Source organism: Hippoglossus hippoglossus, chromosome 17, assembly GCF_009819705.1.
Source record: "Hippoglossus hippoglossus isolate fHipHip1 chromosome 17, fHipHip1.pri, whole genome shotgun sequence".
In the NCBI taxonomy this organism is placed as follows: domain Eukaryota; kingdom Metazoa; phylum Chordata; class Actinopteri; order Pleuronectiformes; family Pleuronectidae; genus Hippoglossus; species Hippoglossus hippoglossus.
Genome location: NC_047167.1, coordinates 16,355,404 through 16,378,524, shown reverse-complemented (window position 1 = coordinate 16,378,524; position 23,121 = coordinate 16,355,404). Strand labels below are relative to the sequence as shown.

Genomic DNA, 23,121 nt, shown 5'->3' with positions numbered 1-23,121 from the left:
GGAGTACGGATGAAAGAACAAGGCAGTGAACTGCCGACTTCTGTGTGAACATGAATTCTGTATATTTCCCCAGCACCTGTATTATTGGAAACAACCTCTACAAGTGTATAAAGTCTGGAGGTTGGAGGTTTTTCCAATTCACTCTATGAAATTGGGAAACAGCAAAGTTTCCCAAACTGGTGCAACACTCTGCAATTGTGTTTCTGCACTGTAACACGCTGAACTTTTGGCTTAAACTTTACTCTCTCCAACGTTTCTAAAACTTGTTTATTTGCTAAATCAATTTGCAAAATCACTAATTTAATTAAAATAACTCAAGCACAATGTTGCATTTATGGAAGAATATAAAGTGCTTGGGGCAAAAGTTAATGATCTTTCTTCTCTATAAAATGACTGGCCTCCTTTTCTGAAAACACATTTCTGCTGCTCCCAGGCTGTCATTGTTATCTTCCAAACACGTTTCATCTTTGTCTCAGTATTCAAGCATGTAATTAGAGAATCATGGCGCAATAAAATTTATCAAGCAGAAATACAGAGCAGCTGATTGCAGTTTGATGGAAAAGAAAAGAAGAACTATTTAAAGACCTGGTTTTTTTTTTACATTTGAGACGATACTTTGGACCGTGAGACTGACGGGAAGTGACACTAACCATCCTCTTTTATGTTGAAGCTGAGCTGAGCCCCAAAGGTCTCATTAGAAGAGTTTTAACTGAGAGAAGGGAAGAAATCCTTCAAGGCCCAGTGAGACTGCTCAGCACCAAATGAAATCCTGGCAGCAATTAGATGCACATCAGAAACACACCCTGACGACAAAAGCAATGAAATAAATAAAATAAAACCTGTTTCTAACGTTAACATCCACTTCCTGTAGAGCTGAGCAGTGGTCGACTCATGAATTAGAAGAAAAACTGAAAATTAATCCAGAACAATTTAATAAATGTTATAAAAATATATGGTGACCGTCTAAGTATTATATATATAAATAGTATATACATGTACATGATGACAAAGTGAATATATTTGGCTTTTGGACTGAAAAGAAGCAATTTGATTGTTACACCCGATTAACTTGTAATTGAGACATTTTTCACATGACATTTATATACTGAATAACTAACTGAGGAATCGATAAATAATAATTCAAAAATGAATAAAACATATCATTAATAAAAACGTTAGTTGCAGCTATTAGTAAATGCTTATTAAACATACATGAACATAAGAACTGCAGCTCCTGATTGTCTTCATTATTGAATAATCTGCCAATTACTGTCTTTCTTAATCAGGCATTTGTTTTGTCTCTAAAATGTCAATCAATAGTTAAAAAAATACCCATGATCATTTTTGCAGTGCCCAGGGTAGCATCTTCTAATTCATTCAAATTCCAGACCACAAAGATTATCACTTTAATGTTTTATAATAGATAATTTATTCACTGATTAATCAACTAAACATTATAGCTCTTAATAAAAAGCTTGTTTTTTGATTCTATTCTTAATCATTGATAGTAACGTGAGTGCAATTCATGAGATTTGATGGTCTAGACCAAATGAACAGTCCACACCTATATATATATATATAGACATACAGTTCATACACTGGCTGGTTTTAGTATTACATTTTCTACATAAAAATCTATGAGGCCCTGTAATATTTAAAGCTTGAATAAATTGGGTTGATTTGTTGAATATTAAAATAACATTCCACATAAATTAAATTGAAACTTCTGAACAGTGAGTTCAGGATTCTTGGCAGAGATACTTGACATGCAGCACACTTACATTCACATGAAAACTTTACAACATAACTTCCTGTGAATTCCCAGACCTAAAAAAAAAAAAATCAAGTTGGAAAAGAGGCCGGGAGGAAGTGTTGTGTTACACTCTGATTTAAAATGACCTGCAGACTCACAGACTGGAAGAATGAAGGGAGAAAAAAAACCACACAGGTCTGTCACTCTGGTGGACAGGCAGCTTCTTTAGCAGAGGGAGACATCTTGTGGCCTGACTCTAAATGAAACTAACCTCGTACTGACTTGGAAAAAAAAAAGCAGCACAGCCACTCAGTATGCTGCACGAGTAATGCAAGGGAAGCAGGAATGGATTTTTAGCTAAGAGAGGCTTATACTGTGAAGAAAAGCCATATAAAATTCATCAAAAAGGGAGAAATATTGGCATGTACTTTGCAAGAAAAATAAATAAATAAAACAACCCCCCAAGCTGTTTTTGGCGGAGAGCACATTCAAAATAAGGTCTATTGGTATTACACTTTTTAATTTGTTTTCCCCTTTCCTATAAGTGACGTATTCTTGAGTTGCTGCAAGGTGTTCTTTCAGGTTCGGTAATGGGAAAGGCAGGACAGGAAGGAGTGTTACTTATTTGAAATCTACAGTCACTGTGAACATCTCTGACACAGCATGTACTGTACACCCCCCCCCCCCCCCCCACGGCGGAGCGGGCAGTGGGCAGGTGCAGTCTGTATCAATAAAAAAAAACAGATGCCGTCGGCTACAGCTGCCGTCCGTCTTCTCTGCGCCATCCCAGACAGAATCCAACTAAAAAAACATAAGTGCGCTGTCACTCAAGCTTTCGGTCTGCAGCCTGCAGTCACACTTTGATAAAGTCACAACTTAAATTTCCTCACCAGTACTTTAATTTGCAAGGATAATCTTTTTTTTGGTGCATGTTCTCATCTTGTTTGCTCAGCTGGAGGCTTTTGAATCCATTTTGCATGCTTGCCCAGAAATTAAGCAAAGTAAGCACTTGCCGCAGCTTTGAATACAGAGTTTTTCCACTGTCAGGTAAACACATTATCAATTCAAATCGCATCCTTAAATATCTGCCGGGCTACACAGGCTATATCTCTCCTCCCAACATTTAAATAAATGTCGTCAGAGGATGTACATGCAAAAGATTAATAACACTTCAAAGTGGATTACGTCGTCAAAAAAACCCCGCTCTGCTGTTTCAAACAAATGTGTCAAGTCTTGTTTCTCCTGTACAGTGATACGTGATGTCGACGTCTCAGTTTACTTGAAAGATGAGGAGCAATACAATACTTTGGAAGACGGACGCCATTGCTTTTATTAGCTAAGAGAGCAGAATATAGATCCCAGAGGCCATTAGTGGAAACAAAAGCTAAAAATGGAGTTGACAGGCAATCCAAGATCCAGATGACATGTGCAATAAAACCACGAGTCATTCAGCCTCATCATCTTCAAGTCAAACAATGTAATGTGGGTTTTAATAGGTAGGATATACATGGTTTTGTTTGAATGCCACATCAAAAAGCTGGTAATATACAACATAATGGCACTATTGGTTTTGGACAGCGCCACACTTTTGTCCGGTGTCTCCACCTAACAAGCTAATTATCTTAAGAGGTTCTGTCAACTGGCACCTCCAATGTCCGCCTTTGGCAGGATCCGCTCCGCGATGTGCAAGTCAGCGAAAAGCATCCCCGCGCAGCATCCTGGTTATGAATTCCTTTACAACTCCTCTTCAGCGCCATTGATCGCACTGCCGATACTGCACTTACGGTAACACTGGCTCCCACACCGGCCTTTACTGACACTGAGTAATGGAACAAACACATTAAGTATTTGCTATTTGGCCTGTCATCTACGCTCGCCGCCTCAGATTTGTTTATTTCATTGTTTGCACTGTGGAGCTGTATTTCATCTCACCGCCCCTCCAGCTTCATGCTCGAGGCAGGGCTGTAATTTTGTGCTCCTTCACACACCTCTTCCCTTCATCTCTCCTAATGCTTCCAGTTGTGCATCGCGGCGCTGGCTCGCCTCCAAAGCAGGCTGAATCACAATGATGGTGTCAGTCCTCGGCCGAGTCCCACCTCAATCTAAGCACAGCACAGGCTCCTTTACCTCTCCCCCTCCTCCATTCCCTTTTATTCCACTTAATCCTCGCTCTCTCCTTCAACTCTAGTTCTTGCTTTTCAGCCGCTCTCCATCTTTCTTGTATAAGCCACTTCTCTTCTGCTACTGTCTTCCTTCCCCCTATCTCACACACTGCCTATTTTCTGCCTCTGCAGTCTCATTGTTCCCGAACAGGCCTGACACTCAATCCTGACATCTGCTTCCTTCGCTCACCTTTCCTCTTCTCTTTGCTCTCCACAGCCAAACGCAGCCTGCAGACTACACTGCAATGAATAACACCGCATCCTGGTTCTGGTTTGGCAGAGCCTGAACAAATCTCCCCCGAACGCCGCAGACAGGCCATAATGTAATATTAACAAGGCCCGGCTTTGGTTTCAACCCAAGCTGATACCTTAACAGGAAATTCAATCACAACACGTGTTATTAACAGTAAATGGATAAACGTGCCGCGATCAAGTCCCAGCACTGGCACTGACTCACTTAAAGCACTGAGCCAGTGATCGATTGAAATGATATTGCACCCAGCTCAGCATGCATCCTGCATACACACTGACAAATGATTTATTCGGTCAGAGCCCATCTCGCAGGTTCAATCCAGCGACTTGGGCTGAGTTGAGGTGTTTACGCCTGGAGTATTAATGAGGCAATCAATCACACGCCAGTTTACAGAGAGTGTGTACGGCAACAACATGGAGGCATGAGTTTAATTTTGATAATGAAATAAAGCCTCCACTGAGAGGATTATCTTGCCAATCAGTTATGTTGAAATCTGAAATGATTTCTTTTGATATAACATTGTGTTTAATACAGAATTGCTCACATTAATGCATTTATAGTCCTGCAGAGAGACAATTGGAGGAAAGCTTGTTAGCACGGTCCACTCACAGATTAATACAGGGACATTCGAGGGCTGCTGTATATATTTATAGCACAGGGTAGAAAACTTCCAGCATCTACCATCTGCCAACCTTTTAATATCTGAAACTCGTTCTCCTCCACTGAGTTACAGCGTCCTCTCTCCCCAAAAGTAGATTTCATTACTTTATGCAGGGGGAATAATTGCTCGTGGGGGCCCTGATATTTCCTCTCTTCTTTCTCAGTACCACCGCACCCACCGCTCATTAGCTCAAACATCTGCTTTGTCCTATTCAATGTAGGCATGCCGAGTTTCTTAAGCCAGTATTTATCTGTCTGACTTTTAAACAAAATGCACATTGACACACACAAACACATAAATAAAGAAATAAAAAATATGTCAGAGAATAAGCTCTAGAGGTGACGTGTTATTTCTGGGAGGGAAGGAAAGATGGTGATAGAAAAGATACCAGTTTATTTATTAGATCATAATAATTACAAGTGCCTAACTAAAGTAAAATGTATCACTGGAGACATTTGAATGATTTTATGAAGATATTTTCTCCAATTTTCCCACATCCAGGGAAGTGATTATTCAGTGTTTTCGAGACGTCGTGTGAGTCATCATGCAGTGATGTTGCTGAAGTACATAATGGGTAATCACAAACCCATCACATCTCAACTCCTGTGAGAGGAGCTGCCTCTGAGCCTCCCACAGTAAGATCAGCAGGCCGAGGAGGGGGAATTCAGGCAGCTCCATGAATCTTTAATTAGTCCCCTCTATACTTAGGGCCCCAGAGCATCTCCAGTTTCTGACATTTAGCTGAAATTTGCCCTTTGTGGGTGGGGATGAGACGGAGCCAAGGTCACCTGACTGACCACAGCGATATCAAAATCTGCCTTTATAAGCCAATATTTTCCATTTTGTCTTTTGAGCATTTGAGACAAATCCAATGCACCATTTACAAAAACAAGTCTGCAGCTTTTCTTACAGTAGACGTCTGGTCTGGTGTGGACTGAACAGCCAAACCTCATTTTTCAAGTTAAACTATTGTTTCTTATACAAAATAATAGCATAGCCACTATAGAACTAGTAAGTAATTAATGTAAATCATTTGCCTCAGTTTCCCTGCTGCTGGTTTTCAACGAAATTGTGTGGCATGACAAGCCCAACCCGGCACTGGGCTTTCATCATTCAAATCAATGGCCCATTTCATCGAAATACAATCCTTCCCCTGTCTGTGCAGCAGGACGATTAAGTTCCATTCAAATTGTGCTGACATGATTTTATCTCTGTGATAGAGGCCTGGAAATCGAGGGGAAAAGAATGTGGGTTTAACTAAAATGTAAAACCAAGAGGTAAGAAAAAATGACCCTTTGAATGAAGAATATGTGACATTATGTGTTTTAGATTTTGTGAGATCGTGTGAGGCATACCACTGGAACATATGGTGCCATTGGAAATTATCATTCTTATGAGGTTTTTGCAAAGAAAAGCAAAACTGTACTAAAATCTCTACTGGTCTCTGAAAACAGCATATGCTTGCTTCATAATGCATGAAGTCAGGAGAAATTTGCTGAACCATATGGCACCTCAGTCGTTTCCACATTTCTGAGGACATTTTCAAGGATGTAACTCTCATTTCTCCTTCAAGGAAAAATGACTATAAATAGTCACAAAATGAAGAATTTGACACAGCATAAACATTTACATCACCTTAAAAAGGGAAATATCTTGCTATTATTGATCCTAGCTCTTTTTAACAGAGATTAAACATTGCTTTATTAGTATTCCTCAGGGATTGTTACTCTCTTACGTCCCCATACTTGTTGTTTCCCCCTAGAGCTACATAATATTTCCACAAACATAATATACCTTTTTTTTTTTTTATGTAGGATTACAGGACCATTACTGAGGAGACAATTAAGAAATGACAGCCTAATTGTGATGTCTCTTCCCTAATGATAACTGATGATGTGTTTATCTTATCATGACAACGCTCTTCTTACAGCAGTTCTTTCACGTCTCCTGGGGTTCATAACAATAAACTGACTCATATTTCATTTCATCATGGGCAGAATTCAAATTGCAGCATTATATTAAACACCTCACGATCGTTTGTGTTGTTGCTAGAGTCTTATTCAAATCTCACATTAAAGCTTTTTCTGTAGTGGATATGAACATTTCTTTAATTTAATAGATTAGTTTCGATGTTTTTGATAAATATTTAATTAAAATATTTAGTTAACCACCACTTATCCACAAGACATATTCTTGAATATAGTTCCTAAGTGTGTTCTCTATAATGTTTCTGATGTAGTTTACACCGATTTCACCCGAGGCTTGAAGCACAGAAGGAACTATACTCACTGTAGTAAAGTTCTCTGCGCCACAGTCCTTGCCTCTGTATTTGCAGTCAAGCAGCATTTCCTCAATGTTGTGACTAGTCCTCTGCACAAACTCCAGCATGTTGAAGCTCTTGCTTGGGAAAAACTTGCTGTCGTCCGTTGGCTGCCCCAGAGCGGCCATGAAGTCATCAAAGTCGCTCTGCTCCACGCCCAGGAGCCCGGCCATCCAGAAGATGTCATTTCTACGTATCTGAGACTTTCGAAAGCTGTTGTAGTTGCACATGGTGATGGCGGGGAAGTACATGACGGGAATGTCCATTTCATCAAGGATGGTGACATGGGGATACTGGTAATACTCAATAACACGGTCGGCCACTTGGTAAAGGAAGATGGAAAGGGAGGAGCTGAATGCGGCAGCCCAGAGCAACCGTCGGAGGGTCACTCCACCGGGCAGGAAGATGTGGCTCAGGCCGTGCAGGGTACAGTTCGCCCCGAACACGGTGATGTCTGATGGCGGGCGTGGTGCCTGTTCCTCTGGGGCTCCCATTTTTCGCCAAAAGGTTTCCTAGTGAAGCTCTCTGATTGCTGGATGTGGTCCTGCAGCAGTGTCGACCTGCTGAACACTAGATGTGCACCCAAACTAAATGTACAAGGGAGGCGGGACGGGACAGGGTCTAGTTTCCCCTTCGCACCCGAGGGAGGGGAATGGGTTGGATATCTGGAGCTTGGACGTAGCGATGGAGTGTTACGTCAACCAATCCTCGCTGAGATCCTAGAGGGCACATTGAATTCAAGAGATCCGGTTTCATTCGGGAAGTAAGACCTGATCCCGCAGTGGATAGTGGTGCATGGATCAACATCAAACGCATCAGAGAAACTGAAGCATATTCAATTCAGTGACCTCTAACGTACCCAAATTCTTTTATTATTTGAACATTGGTTTTTCCAGGGAAGTTATCTGAGCACTCTTCTGTGTTATTGTGTGAATAAAACTGTACCTTGTAACTCAACTAGAAGGATTCAATGCTATATCACACATGTTTGTTCAGGTGCTGGAAACATGGCCGATACTCTTATTTACAAAAAGTTTACCTGTAACTGGAAGAAAATGTCAGTAATTACCAATTAGTATCATATTAAGTAACATCGGCAGAGACAAAGCGAGCGCTGCCACAGTAATCTGTTGTTAATCACGGAGAATCCGCACTGAGGGAATGGTTTAGTGCTTTTCTTAATGAAACCTTAAAGGATGTTGTGGTGAAAGGCCAGAGCATTACTCATTCACGCTTCCCATTAGGCTTATTGCAAATGGTGACAGGATTAAAATGTGGCACACTTTATAGTCACGGACAGTAACAGGAGTTAAAGCAGGTGTTCATCTACTATACATATCTTCAATATCAGCTTTAAATCAATCAAAAGGATAAAAAAACACGTTGAGTTCCTGTCGATCGAACCAGAGCTGATCCCTTTAGTTTGGAGCGCACATCATCTATCTTGCTGCAGTCTCCCTATCATGTGTTTTGCAACAGCATCAATTATTAATGCGTTCTCCTGCATACATTTCAACTCATGGACAGAGGTGTATATTCGCAGGATGCCGGCCTGAGGTTATTTCAGTCCATCCTGATGAGCGTCTGTCTCGACTGAGATTGATCTGCTGGAAGCACCATTCATTTCAAATGTAGTTAATAAGTTAACTGATGTCAGGAGTGAAGCAGAGACCTCAGCCACTATCAGGACGGTTTGCAGTATTAATCCAACCCAGGACTGCACAATTAATTGTATAAAAATAGTGATCTTGATTCTCCATCTCATTTCTGATCGACAGTGATAAATTACGGACATCAGCTGCATCAAAACAAGTGCTCCTACTTTCTCCCAAAGAATCTAAAGCACCACTAAAATGCTGCATTTTCTTTGCTTTCTCCCTCAGCCAATGACAATGTGGCTCTACACCACATGACACAGAGGAAAAGAAAACCGGCAGCGAGATAGAATGAGTGAGAGACAAAATTGTGTTGAGGACGGATCCAGAAGAAACTCCCCTTTGATATTGGGAGAGAATCTGTTTCCTTACCTTACCCTGTTTTCCTCAAATCTCCCTCTGTCCTCCCTCCTCTTTAATCCTGTGCATAGCTCTCAGCTTTACTTCCTTCACTTCAGCCTGCGGCTCCCAAGTAATTGGCGTGTGTACTTTATTGATGACCGATTTCCTTGTGCTGCGTTGTGTTGCATTTGTGAAATTTGATCCTTAAGCCACTTTAAGTCTAAATAAAGGACACGGTGTACTTTCAGAATTATTGATGTGTGTTTCATACTGCATTTCAAAAGGGGAAATATTCTATATGTAAATCTTCAACTTGCATTAATTAAAGTATAATCTTCTTAGGCAAAGCACAACAAACAGTTGCAGATTAAGACAAGCAGAGTCAAGTTTCCGTCAAGCCAGTATCGACTCCTGAGTTAGTTCTGCTTAGTTCTCCACCATCTCTTGAGGGCAACCCTTTTAGCTTAATGCTCCACTATGTTCACCAGCAAGCTGCTAATTTTGACTGTGTGTGTAGTTCAGCGCTGGGCGGGAAGAGTTCAGGGTTTTTAATCAGAGCTCTTTCACTGAAAACAGCCGCCTGCTGCTGCTGCTGGGAACAACACTGAGACCTGTGCGAGGGAACCGGCGCAGTAAAGTTGTGGGTCATGCAAACAAAACAATTCGGTGAAAGACACTACAATGCCGTACAGACCTGAGGTGGACGACAGGTCGATTACTTTCTGTGGGTTTGTCACTAAGAACACCTGCTTTCACCTTTCAATTCATCCGATGTAAAGATATTGATTTCTGCACCTTTAACAGCTGGTCTAGCTTGTATGTGTGTCTGCATGAAACACTGAAACAACCCAGACTACCAGATAATTCATACCAGCCAGAAAAGGATTGGAACATAAAGGGTAGGTCATATCATACATTTGAAGCCAGAGCGTCTCCATCGCCACCTGGTGGCTAGATGCAGTATAGATCACAAATCCTGCCTCCTCCATGTTAGTTGATGGGACTTGAACCAAATTAAAAAGTCAAATTACACATCAAATACATTTTTCTCAAAGATGGTTTATGACATTTTAGGTAGTTCTTATCAGACTGGTGTATGATCAAGTGCTCTGTTTTCCAGTAGATTTCATTTTAATTTGTTAATTGATGCTATAAAAATGAGCTGAAACATCATGAGTGACAGCTGCGGCTGGCTCATGATTGGTCTAGCACGTGTTACTGGCTCCGAACGTGTAAAATGGCATTGTTAGTATCATGGGATATTTTGGCTTCATTTCTAGATAGTGGGAGGAAGTTGATACGAGTTGTTCATCTTTATATACAGTCTATGGTTTGTATCAATAAGGTAGTGACGATCAAGGGGAACATGCAAAATATAATTGGTGGCTTAATGATTTATTTTTTTCAAAAAGTGAAATATCCCACAATTTCAATAAATCTTTTCCTCGAACCACAACATGTGCTACTGTGACCTTTCAGGAAATGTCATAAAATCCTGTTTATTATTTGACATAACATAAACACATAATAAACTGGCATACAAGCCCAGAGAGAAAACACACAGGAAAGAAATCATACACTAAACTTTACGGCAGTGACAGTTACTTCCAGAACAAGTTCAGAAAACATCAACCTAGTGCTAAAGCTGCTTTAAACTTCAGCTGAGTATTCAAAATAAAGCTGAAGTTTGAGTTGTCTTTGAAAGTAAAACATAGGATAAAATAGGGACAGTGGTGACATCTCCCTCAGATGCAAAAAATGTCAAATAACTGCGAAAAACAATGTCAAGTGAATGTTCCCAAGCTTAGAACCTTCAAAGAATGCAGCGCTTTGAACTTCAGCTGCTCTCAAGAGGCCTCGAGTGCTTCTCCTTACTTAAGTGTAAGTAAAATACTCTGTCACCATGGAGTAATCTTTCTCTGAGTACAGTAAAGTGGGGGAAGTGGTCAGAGCGTATTTCTGTAATTAACAGGTCCACTCTGAGCATAGTGCCAGCCACAACTCAATCAATACACTGTGGCGTTAGTCCAGCTACTTTACGTTAGGTGGTGTGCTGCCTCAAGAAATCAGCTACTCAGTACATCATGGATTCACTGTGGCCTAAAACACGTTATTTCCCCCGAACAGAGACGGAGCAACAGCTGCATTCACACGTGTCGAGATTACGGATATCTTCAGAGACTAAATGTTCTTTCTCATCATCCACTTCATATCCTGACTGTCAGAGTCAGTCTGCTGGATGTGGTGGAGGACAGTTATGGTTAAAAATGGCATAATCCTATGGAGGAAAGGAGGTTTTGACCTGTTCCTCCTTAAATTTGAATTACCTCTCCTCTGTCAGTTTTCTAGTTCTGCTGTACGACAACAAAGACAACTTGGCCTGCACAGGAAGGTCAGAGTTCAAGAGTAGCTGCGCTGTCCCTGCAGCCGGGAGAGACAGCGTTTCCTGTGACGGCACATGGACGCCAGCATCCGTCCTTATCATTAAAAGCTCTCGAATCTTGTTCCTGACAGGAAGCTCAGAGGTCAAGAGGGACACATTGTCCAAGAAAGCAAGTACACTCCAAGTTGCAAAACTTTAACCATGTTTTCCCAACTCACAATCTCCTTTCATGTTGTACTCAAATCAAACCAGGGACAAGGAGACAAGTGTGAAAGTGCTGAGCTGACATATTAGTTTAATGAAACATTTCACATCAATAGGCCTGACTGAGATAATGATGAACAAATATGCAAATAATACTCATTAAAATGCAGAGACAGGATGTTGGAATTCACTTCAAGATGTTTTAAACCAACCACATCCCAAACGCTTTCATATTACAGTTAAAAGTTTCATCTAAGTTTTAATTCCTCCCACTCCTCAAAGGTCAATCACTGGAAAGTCACTGTGAGATGTACACTCATACTTGACCTCTGACTTGTTTTGAACAAAAAGAAAGTCTCAATGCAAACTTGAATAGTGAACTAATCTATTTTGGACCTTTCAACAACATTCAGCTCCATCAGCTGAGAAAAACCATGAGATATGTTTATAAGAAAGGCTCAATGACTAATCTGCTGAAGATTTGATCTATTATTTGATTAATTACTTCATTTAATTCTATAAATGTCATTAAACAGTGACAAATATTTTTTTTCAACATCCCAAATTAGCCAAAATGTGTCTGTAAATGCAAATTACTTCCAGAAACAAAAACACTTGAAACCACTTTTTTCTTTAATCAAATATCTGTCACTTAACTTGACAACATGACAGTTTGGCAATTCTCTGCTTATGCAATAAAAAAAAAGTGGAAAGGGGACCACAGGACTTCCACAACACATTCTAAAAGCAGCACAGTATCGGCAGAGCAAGGGGAACTGAGTCCATCTTCACTTCCACTTCATAAAAAGCAGATGAACAGAAATTACAATTATCAAAATCCATTTAGATTGCAGCTGGTTTCTCTAATAGCGAGCAGGAAATGGGCAGCAACTAATAAGGATATTGAATATTTCAGTATTGACCCTCACACACGAGAGTCCTGGATAAATTGGGTATCATCAAAAGTAAAGGAGAGATGCTATAGGTTTTGCACAGTAGTGGTTCACACTGTGGGTTTGCTTCACAGGGAGCATGCTCTATGACTTCTTATGTCTTTTGTGCTTGGTGGTAATGAAAGAATCCTACCCCCAGTTTGATTTAATGCCTAATTCCATGCAGACAGTTATTCATCATGCACAAGCAGAAGACTCCATACAGCTGCCAAAGTAATCACACTGAATATGAAAGGCAGGGAAATTTCAATGTGGGTACTTCAAAAGAACCTTTCAAAAATTAATTTCTGTCCATCTAAGACGGCAATTAGCAGTAAGTACGGTTAAGGGAAATAAAAGGTGACTCCCCCCCCCCCCCCGTCTGTTTAAAAGAAGAGTTTGGAAACAGAACAGCTCTCTTCAGAAGAAATTCTTATCGAAAATGACATTCACATGCACACACTGTGTCCTTGAAGCCTGCAGACACCTTGACTCTTTAAAGTGGGAACTTTGCAGAAGCTGATTGTACAGGTTTGTCTTGGTGTCAGGGAGCTGAAGCACCTCTCCAGCAAAGGAATCATATAATTTGTCAATGTCAAATATTATTTTGTCCCCCCCCAAAAAAAGCTACAGAAAAAGAAGAAACAATCTAATCTGCGATGGAGACAAACGATAACTTGACCTTCAAAAAGACATCAAGATTAACCCCCCGTCATTTTCTGGAGACGCACATTAACATTCTGATATTTGAAGCTGGAGCTCAAACTAAATGTCCCACCTCAAGATGTAATTTGTGGTTACAGTTACTGGTGCCTCTGATGACCTTTGACTCACGATAATGATGAACACTTTCCCCCAGGATCAGCCGGATAATAAAGACTGCTCCCTGTGAGCTGCTGACTTGGTGGAATTTGTGCTATATGGTCTTGTTGGAGCTTTAACACCCAAATCAATGCTGTGTCCATGTCGCACTGAAACCAAAGACGTGCTCCCAGGACATCATAGTGACCAGTGACCACCTCCTTCCTCGCTGAGTAGAGGAGTCACAGGATGCCACTTGAGATAAGAATGTCAGTGCTGAAATATATTTCACAGTAAACTTGAACTCTAAGGAAACAACGTCCACTGAGGTAAATGCTGGACTCCCTGTTGAATTACTTGTCCTGTTAATGATAAAGGATCATGGCCACGGAATATCAACATCCCAGACTGAATCAAGGCCCCTTCACTCAATCATCAGTCAACACCAGGATTAAACAGAAAAGAGCAGAAATGTAGAGGTTCTTCTTAAGTTTCACCTTAACAGAGATAATTAGACAAGAAAAAAAGCATGGAAGATAATTATTAACGATGGAAATAGCAGTGTAATAAAATACCCTTTTGTTATCCTCTACTTTTTATAATTATTATTGTTTTTCTTATTAACCATTAGTTTTTGTAATCCAGTTTTAAAATATCAATCCCTCTAATCTTTTACATTTTTTAATTTTAATGTTTTTATCCTTCTCAGTCATTAACCTTGTCGGTCATTTTAACTGTTTCTCACAGTAAGATTCATAAGCAGATAGAATTTGCTCAGTTGTCATGGAGATGATTCAGTGTTTATCACGACCTTAGAAACATGGATATATAATAACAGGTGTTACAATCCAGAAATGGCCAGTAGGTAGACGTTGAGTTGTTTTGTGAAATGAGTAAAGATGTGTTTTTATATGAAACTCATGCCATTGCTTCTCATTTGGAAAAAAACAGTGGCCTTCGCTTCCTGCTTGACAATCACGATGAAAAAGTGCTTGTTGTTTTACAGATTGATGGAATACATTCCATCGTTTACCACTCATCATCATAGCTATAAGCAGTTTGATCCCTTTAGGCGACACAAGTGGTTTTCAAGGAATGCTGATATAATCGAGCAAACTGGAGTATTTATCGTGAGTATCAGCTCTGCAGCCTGATGTCCGCCCTGACTTTGCACTGCCGTACAAGGTCAGCTAACCGGATTAGCAATGATAGCTGAACGAAGGCAGCACACAGTTCTTTGTCAATGCAGAATTACTCCCCTTCTCATTTATGCCTGGGTGTAAAAGTTTGCATTGAAAACAGAAGCTTCAGACTCACTCCCACAGTCATTCATTAAAGCAGCTAGGAACTGCTTCGGACCAATTAATACACTGGTGGAGGGTTGATTGCTTTGTTAGAAGCAAAAGAAAAAAAAAACAGAGTAGGAAGATGGAATAACCGTGAGAGGAGTGACATCCTCTCCACTGCTGTCGTCTCCCTGAGGGAGATTGGCAGAGCAATGGCTGACACCTGACATTGTTCTCGGTGGGTTTACAGACTGGAGAGTAAACAAGTGGACGTGACTAAATCTTGTTCAGTTCAATAAAGACGAGATGAGACAACAAGGACTCTGGCAACAAAGAGTAAAGACTAAACGTCCATGCAATAAAGAGTAAAGACTGAGTTAGAAATCTTAATGTTTTCATTGATCTCCTAAGCCACACTTCTAGAGATTTGTGTCCCCTCACAGCAAGAGGGTCCCTGGTTCGAATCCCAAGTTTATATGTTCTCCCTGAGTCTGTATTGGTTTTCTCCAAATACGACAGCTTCCTCCCACAGTCCAAAGACGTGCAGATTGACGTTAGGTTAATTGGACACTCTAAATTTACCATAGGTGTGAGTATGAGAGTGAATGGTTGTTTGTCTCTATGTTGGCTGCAGCTGTCCCCGGACCCTCAAAGAATAAGCTGTATAGAAAAGGGATTGAATGATTTTTACAAAAACATGTTGAATGGATTATGTCTAATGGAGTTTGTGTGTCTATAATCCACATTGGTTTTGGTAAATAAAGACAAAATAAAGAGTGAACAAGTCCTGTCTTCTGTCACCATAGACGTTAATATTTACTAAGAAAAATCTGTTTTCAACCTTGTGCGTTTACTGCTAAACATAACCATGAAATTGCAAACTGTATTTCAGCTGCTTTGAATGAATATTGTACAGCAGGGAAAACAAATGCTTTTCTGGTACATTGAGCATGCATGAAAAAAAAACTTACAATATTTGCTCCTGCTCCTGGTTCATTTCTTTGAATACCCAAGAGCAAGGGGAACTGAGTCCATAAACCCTACCATATTGAATGGATTGTGTAAAGTTACTGCTTCTTTATACATCACCTAATGGAAATAAAACAGTATTACCAGATACAGTGCCTTGCATAAGTATTCACCCCCCTTGGACTTTTTCCCATTATGTACTGTTACTAACTGGAATTCAAATAGACTTAAATAAACTTTTTCCCGTTTGATCAACAAAACATGCATAGTACTTTGGAGGTGCAAAATAAATTTTATTGTGACACAAACAATAATGAGAACAAAAAAGTTGACATCTGTTGGGTGCATAAGTATTCACCCCCCTGTGTCAATACTTGGTAGAACCCCCTTTCGCTGCAATTACAGCTGCAAGTCTTTTGGGGTATGTCTCTACCAGCTTTGCACATCTAGAGATGGAAAGGTTTGTCCATTCTTCTTGGCAAAAAAGATGAAGCTCAGTCAGATTGGATGGAGACCGTCTGTGAACCGCAATCTTCAAGTCTTGCCATAGATTCTCTATTGGATTGAGGTCTGGGCTTTGACTGGGCCATTTTAAGACATTAACATTCTTTAATCCAAACCATTCCTTTGTAGCTCTGGCTGTATGTTTAGGGTCATTGTCCTGCTGGAAGATGAACCTCCGCCCCAGTCTCAAGTCTTTTGCAGACTGCATCAGATTTTCTTCAAGGATTTCCCTGTATTTGGCTCCATCCATCTTTCCCTCTATTCTGACCAGTTTCCCTGTACCTGCTGAAGAGAAGCATCCCCACAGCATGATGCTACCACCACCATATTTCACTGTTGGGATGGTGTGCTCAGGGTGATGGGCAGTGTTGGGTTTTCGCCACACATAGCGTTTTGCATTGAGGCCAAAAAGTTCAATTTTGGTCTCATCTGACCAGAGCACCTTCTTCCACATGTTTGCTGTGTCTCCCACATGGCTTCTGGCAAACTCCAAACGGGATTTTTTATGGATCCCTTTCAACAATGGCTTTCTTCTTGCCACTCTTCCATAAAGGCCAGATTTGTGGAGTAGACGACTAATAGTTGTCCTGTGGACAGATTCTCCCACCTCAGCTGTGGATCTCTGCAACTCCTCCAGAGTAACCATGGGCCTCCTGGTTGCTTCTCTGATTAATTTTCTCCTTGTCCGACTCTTCAGTTTGGGTGGACGGCCTCCTCTTGGTAGGTTTGCGGTTGTGCCATATTCTTTCCATTTTCTTATGATGGTTTTTATGGTGCTCAGAGAGATGTTCAAAGCTCTGGATATTTTTTTATAACCTAACCCTGCTTCATATTTCTCCACAACTTTATCCCTGACCTGTTTGGTGAGCTCCTTGGTCTTCATGATGCTGTTTGTTCAGTAATGATCTCCAACAAACTCTGAGTCCGTCACAGAACAGGTGTATTTATACTGAGATTAAATTGCAGACAGGTGGACCCTATTTACTAATTATGTGACTTGCAAATGTGACTTGTGAATGCAATTGGTCGCACCAGATCTTTGTTAGGGGTTTCACAGTAAAGGGGGTGAATACATATGCACTCAACACTTTTCAGATTTTTATTTGTAAATAATTGTGAAATCCATGTAATATTTCCCCCCACTTCCAAATGATGCACTATTTTGTGTTGGTCCATTACATAAACTCACGATGAAATAAATTTTAATCTGTGGTTATACCATGACAAAATGTAGAAAAGTCCAAAGGGGGTGAATACTTATGCAAGGCACTGTATCTGATGTTTTAACACAAACCCAGTGGGTCCTATAGCATTCTAGGAAGGAGTGAGTGAAGTGAAGGTAAACTTGATTTTATTTAGCTCAGCTCAACTTTTAAATGTAAAGTAAAAAACATATATTTCTACAGCATCAAGGCTGGATCTGTTTTTCAACTTGTGAATCTCTGAATGTAAGTCGGTCAAACCGTATTTCAGTCAATTAATGAATCAATTAATGTCCAGAAAATTGGGTCTAGACATTTTTCAGAGTTTGTCGTGGGCGACTATCTGAGTCGGACGTGTTCACAGCAACAAGAGATCGTTCAGAAAATTCAAGCAAGGGGTTGCGCTCGGGGAGAGTTATGAGGGAGGCAGGACAAGACTTATAAATTCAACTGCAGTGATCGTAAGTTTTTGTTTACAGCACGACGCCTGGCAGGTAAAATTCCAGAAAATGTCTGGAGCAACTGACCAGGATACAGCCCCTCTGGAAAATATCAGGAAGATGTCCAGAGTTCAGTGCGTCTTTGTGTGGACAGATGTGCGTTGATATAATGTTGTAATAACCAGTGAGTACTCATGTATCACACCCTCAAAATGTAGATGGGTGTCACTGCTCGTGTTTTCATCACAAAATGGCCTCTGATTTATGTTCCCCTGAGCACTTTTATTTCCCTTATTAAACTTGTGACTATTTATTACTGCATTGAAATAAAATAACTTTTATCTTTTATTTCTTGTCAATATTACCTTTTATATGATCTCATTTCAATTTATATTTTATCTCCTGTTTATTTTACTCTCCTCAGTGATGAGAAGATCCCAAAAAAACTTGCCCACTTGTCCATGCACTTCACAAACTCCTTATTTACATATTTGAGATTATCTGTCTGTTTGGTTTAATAAAGCTTAGAAGCTCATGAGCGCTGTCCTGCTCCGAGCCCGGCAGACGAGGACATGGTGTGTGAACAACACACTCAAACCAATTCCATCCTTTTTGTTTATCTGACAGGCAACTTTAACCTGAGACAAAAATAAACGAGCACATACTGTTGAGTCGGCTCTGGAATCAATGGTATTAAAGTCCGTATTTTAACTGATTGGAAGAATCTTTCCCCTATTACGTGTGATCGTCTGCTGTGGCGGAGAAGTGTCACTGGACTGCAGGCTTGGGCTAACCAATCAGGCTATCTTTGGCCTGTAATGGCTGTGTATAAACCATGAGGAATTCAATTAAGTTGGGCAAGTAAACATTCACTCTGCTATAACCTGTGACATTAATCCATGTTTACACCCTGCTGAGCCCCACGTTCCCTATTCCCCCGGGATTAACTAAATCAGTCTTTCTGATGATTAACCGAGCAGGAGAGAAGCGAGGACACCACGGCTTATACATATGAAACATTTCATATGCACTGTGCTGCAATTTAAAATGAATCAATACCCTCTGAAACCTGTTTTTGTATATGTTTACAAATTACCCACAACAGAAAGAATTGGTCATAGTCCTGGAGAAATAAGCAGCAGCAGCTGACCTCTGTACTGCGGTGCCGTTATTACATCCATGTGTTTACAGCCTGTTCTGGCTCTTAACTCTCTCGGCGACGTGCACAGAACCAGACTGTAAAGTAATGTAAACTATGTGAAGACCAATTTATCATTTCGGCTGCAGAGCTGTTGACTTCCTTGTCTTCCAATTTTGGCATTAGGGGAAGGAGAGGCTCACATACAGGACTAGTTGACATTGTTTATGGTGCATTTGTTTTCTTTCTTTTTTTTGTGTGGGCCTTTTAGCAGACAGTGAAGTGAGGAGCCTCCATTATTCTTTCAGCTGCCTCCTTAACAAGCTCTCCTGTGTGCCTCACAGCTATCCGCTACGCATCTGCACTGTTTATACACCAAGCGATCGCTACCGACACAGTCCCCCGCAAAACTGTCTTCACGCCCCCGGTCGAACAGTCTTCAGGAACGCATCCCTGCTTCCCCAACTGACAGTTTGTAGCATTCAAACGGCTGCAGCTCGTGTCTGTTTACTGATAGAGCCTAAATGCTTGTTGATGTATATGAGGACAGATGTTGAAAGGATTGTGCTCATAAAGCTCACAAAGTTTGACATTTCTGCAGGTTAATGAAGTGATGAATTTGATTACAGCAGCAAAATGAAAATGTCAGTCCATGGAAGGAGGCGCTGTATTTCAAAGAATGTTTCTCTGCCCTGATTCAGTTAATAGAGGCCGGCAGCAGGTGGCAATGTTTATTTAGTCAGGGATTCAGTATTGTGGAGAAGGGGAAATGTCTGAAACTGTGACCATGAAAATAACTAAGGAACACACAGTCGTTTTTAGGCACAGCTATGAAAACTTACAATAAACTGTCGGTCTATACATTCTACATTTATAATAGTCTCACCGACACTGTCAGGGAGGTATTAGTTTAGCTAGATATCTATTAATGAGGTTGTTGGTCACAGCAGTGTTAAACCTGTTTCCTTACTGACAGGTGTTTCTAATGTTTAGCCCATCTCATTTACAAACACAAGGGTTGAGGAACATTAGAAACAGATTTCCAATGCAAAACTCTGCCAAGGCTGATTAACCATATTACATACATGTACTGAGATCAGATACATTTACCATGTGCACAGAAATGTACTGCAAAATGTTTACGCAAAGTATTTAGTCTCTGATATAGATGAAAGGAATATATACCATATATACTGAAAAAAGATATTAGCGCTGTACAGATGTCAGATTGTTTTTTCAGAAGATCTCTGCATTATTTCTTAAAGAATTCACAAAAATGTAGAACGCTGTACCTCAAAACCACTCCAAAGGTTTTCCCCTGGCGCATACCCCACCCTTACATCCAGATTCAAGAAAATTGGTTGTTTAGTTTCTGCGTAATCCTGCCAAACAGTCAAACAGCAATGACAACACAATATTCCAGTCCAGTATAATCAGCAAGCAGAAAGTTCTTATAGAATCTGGACATTTTAAGCTTCATAAAGGCAGAATATGTGAGAGAGCTGCTGTACTGAATGACAAATAGACTGAGTGGAAAGGTGTACCTAATAAAGTGGCCTTTTTTCATTTGCATTTAAAACCAACATGTCAAACACACAGGACTAAACACTCCGTGCATCCTGGATACAGGCTGGCGGATCAAATTACAATACTGAGAACTGACTGATACACACCTACTGTAACTCGGCTGTGTTACAAACTACATAAACACACACGCCCACACACACCCACACACAGAGAAACACAGCGATACAGCGTGTATTCCATCATCAAGCAACTACTGAGCCACCGATCATTCTGCTAAGCGTAGACAAAACAAGCTATTTATCTATCCCGGTCCAGATCTGCTCCTGGCAGCAGACGCGTGTCTCCACATCACACTTGTTAAGCCTGTGTGTGTTCTGTGAAATTTGATTTTTTCATTCACGCAAATGTCACATTCACTCGCTGTCATTTAAAAGCTGCAGAATTCAAACAAAATATATGTGGAGGACTGCGCAGGTGAACTTCAATAAACGATGGCTGTCGGAGGGTTGGAAGTAAAACTTTATCACTCTGTAAACATGTTATGTTAAAAAAGGGTGCCCATGAGTAGTTAGACTTGCTGTTGCCATTGGGGGCAAATACCTTTCTGACACCTGCATTTCAATTTAATTTAAATTCACTTGTGTGACAGATTGCAGTGGCTCCGGGAGCTTGGGAGAGGCACTGAACATGGCGGCAAAAGGGGACCCGGCTTTCCACCTATTAATCTCAAGGCTCCATGACCAACAGCGTACAGGAAGGCACACGCGTCTGCCCACCCATGATAAATGTTCTCCAGGCAGATCTGTGTGTGACAGAAAAGCAGGCGCTACACGTGCTGCCGTTTGGCTTTATGAAAAGAGTCTATCATTTAAGAACAGGGATTTTTCTCTGACGCTGTCATCACATCTGGTGAACTGTGAGAGAGTTCACCAGAGGATGAGAGATCTCGATTAGCTTTGTTAGCCCCCACGCCTCGAATCGATTTAGCTGTGTTATCAGTCAATTGTGTTTGAGGCAATTATTCACATAATCACTGGTATCTATACAGTACATAGATTCCTCTCTCCATAAATTGGACACTCAGTGAGAACTTATAGAAAAGCTGTTAATTATACTGATCAATTGGTCTTTAGATCTCTTTGTCCCCTCACGCTAATTACGCAAAAGAGTCTGTGCGACCATGTGTCACCAGCAAACACAGGATTAGGTCAATTTCAACAGAGACCGGTCCGATGGTGCTGCACGTTCAGACGGATGGAAGGAGATAGCTTTGGTTTCAGGGCTACAGCTTTTTAATTTGTGAAGGATCATTAGCTGGAGAAGGCTCCTGCTTGTTGCTCGGGGGGAGTCAAATAGATGCAGCACAAGGAAGAAGGACACCTCTTGATCCATCGAGATGCTGCTGCAGCTCCAAGTCTGGTAAAAGAGGATATTACTCATGCATTACAATGCAACAGGAACTGGGGCCTGTACGTTGCATGCGGTGGGTCCCGGCATGAAAACCACCTTTCTGTGTGAATTATGTGGCTTATGAAATGCACAGGAATACCAAGTGAGCTGGAGTCAAGCACTATATATCTTGGACTTGTCATCCAATCCCCCTCCCACGCACGCAGCTATGTGTGTGGGCATGGAGTGCCGGGATCAGGGTCTCACTTACTGCCGCAATCACTATGTAAAGTAGACTCACATATGCAAACAGTGTACACAACTGATTCAGATTTCCCCACAGGGTAAAAATAGATGTTTGAAAGTTGTCTACTTCTTCCATCACTTAAACGGCTAAAGACTGTGGCTTCATTCAAATTCATTTCAAAATAAAATACAGTATCATTTGACTATGAGATTCACATGATGCAGTAGCACTCTGGAAGTTCAGACATGATACAATAGGGGCTAATGATAATCTCCAGGATATTTTTTTGTGATTTCTCCTCGTGCTTCAGAGAATAACCCACACTTTGACACAGATAAAATCATTTTTATACTGTTGTCACACCCCAAGGAGATGTTTTCTCTGGTTAAGTAGAGGTTGAATAAGCATATTCCTCATGCCTCCTGTGTTTTGAAGAATAAATGCTCTGCGGCTGTGGATGTGTTTTTTTTTTTATGCTGAAACCCACTCATATGGTGCTTTTTCATTTCACCCCAAATCAATAGAAAGGAAACAATACAATCAAGTGCCTGAGGCTAAGCACTCATTCTATTGAACACGTGTCAACTCTACAATGTGATTGCTCCAGAAGATTGAGTATAATCACCGTATATATGCTGGAAACTAATAAGTGAAAAGGCTGGAAATATTTCAAGCGATATATTTCAAGTGACATAAAAAGATACCAAATACATGATCTTTGATGCCAGACTTTTGAGCCTCACTGTACTAAAGAAATAAACATAGGTTTAAGAAAGATTATCATTGCTTATCTCTTACAATTTTAGGGCCATGTTGAAGAAAAACAAATCTGAGTTTTGAGAACTAAGACATCATATTTTACAAGAATAAAGAAAATAACTACCAAACATTTCCTCCTCCACTAAAGAGACTATTTCCTCCAGGTCTGTGTGGTTCTTTCTTTGGAATAGACA

General features: G+C 40.6%; 1 protein-coding gene across 5 annotated transcripts in view; it reads right to left on the bottom strand.

The window, feature by feature from the left end:
* Positions 1-23,121, bottom strand: part of asic1c (acid-sensing (proton-gated) ion channel 1c) — a 95,265-nt gene that overhangs the window by 22,473 nt on the left and 49,671 nt on the right. Inside the window, exon 1 of one of the 5 annotated variants that reach the window (XM_034613656.1) lies at positions 7,119-7,747. The exons of the other annotated variants lie outside the window; for them this stretch is intronic. Coding sequence (XP_034469547.1) covers positions 7,119-7,643 — 525 coding nt within the window. The 5' untranslated portion in view covers positions 7,644-7,747. Of the gene's footprint in view, positions 1-7,118; positions 7,748-23,121 lie in introns of those variants that run through there. 5 annotated transcript variants of the gene reach the window in all.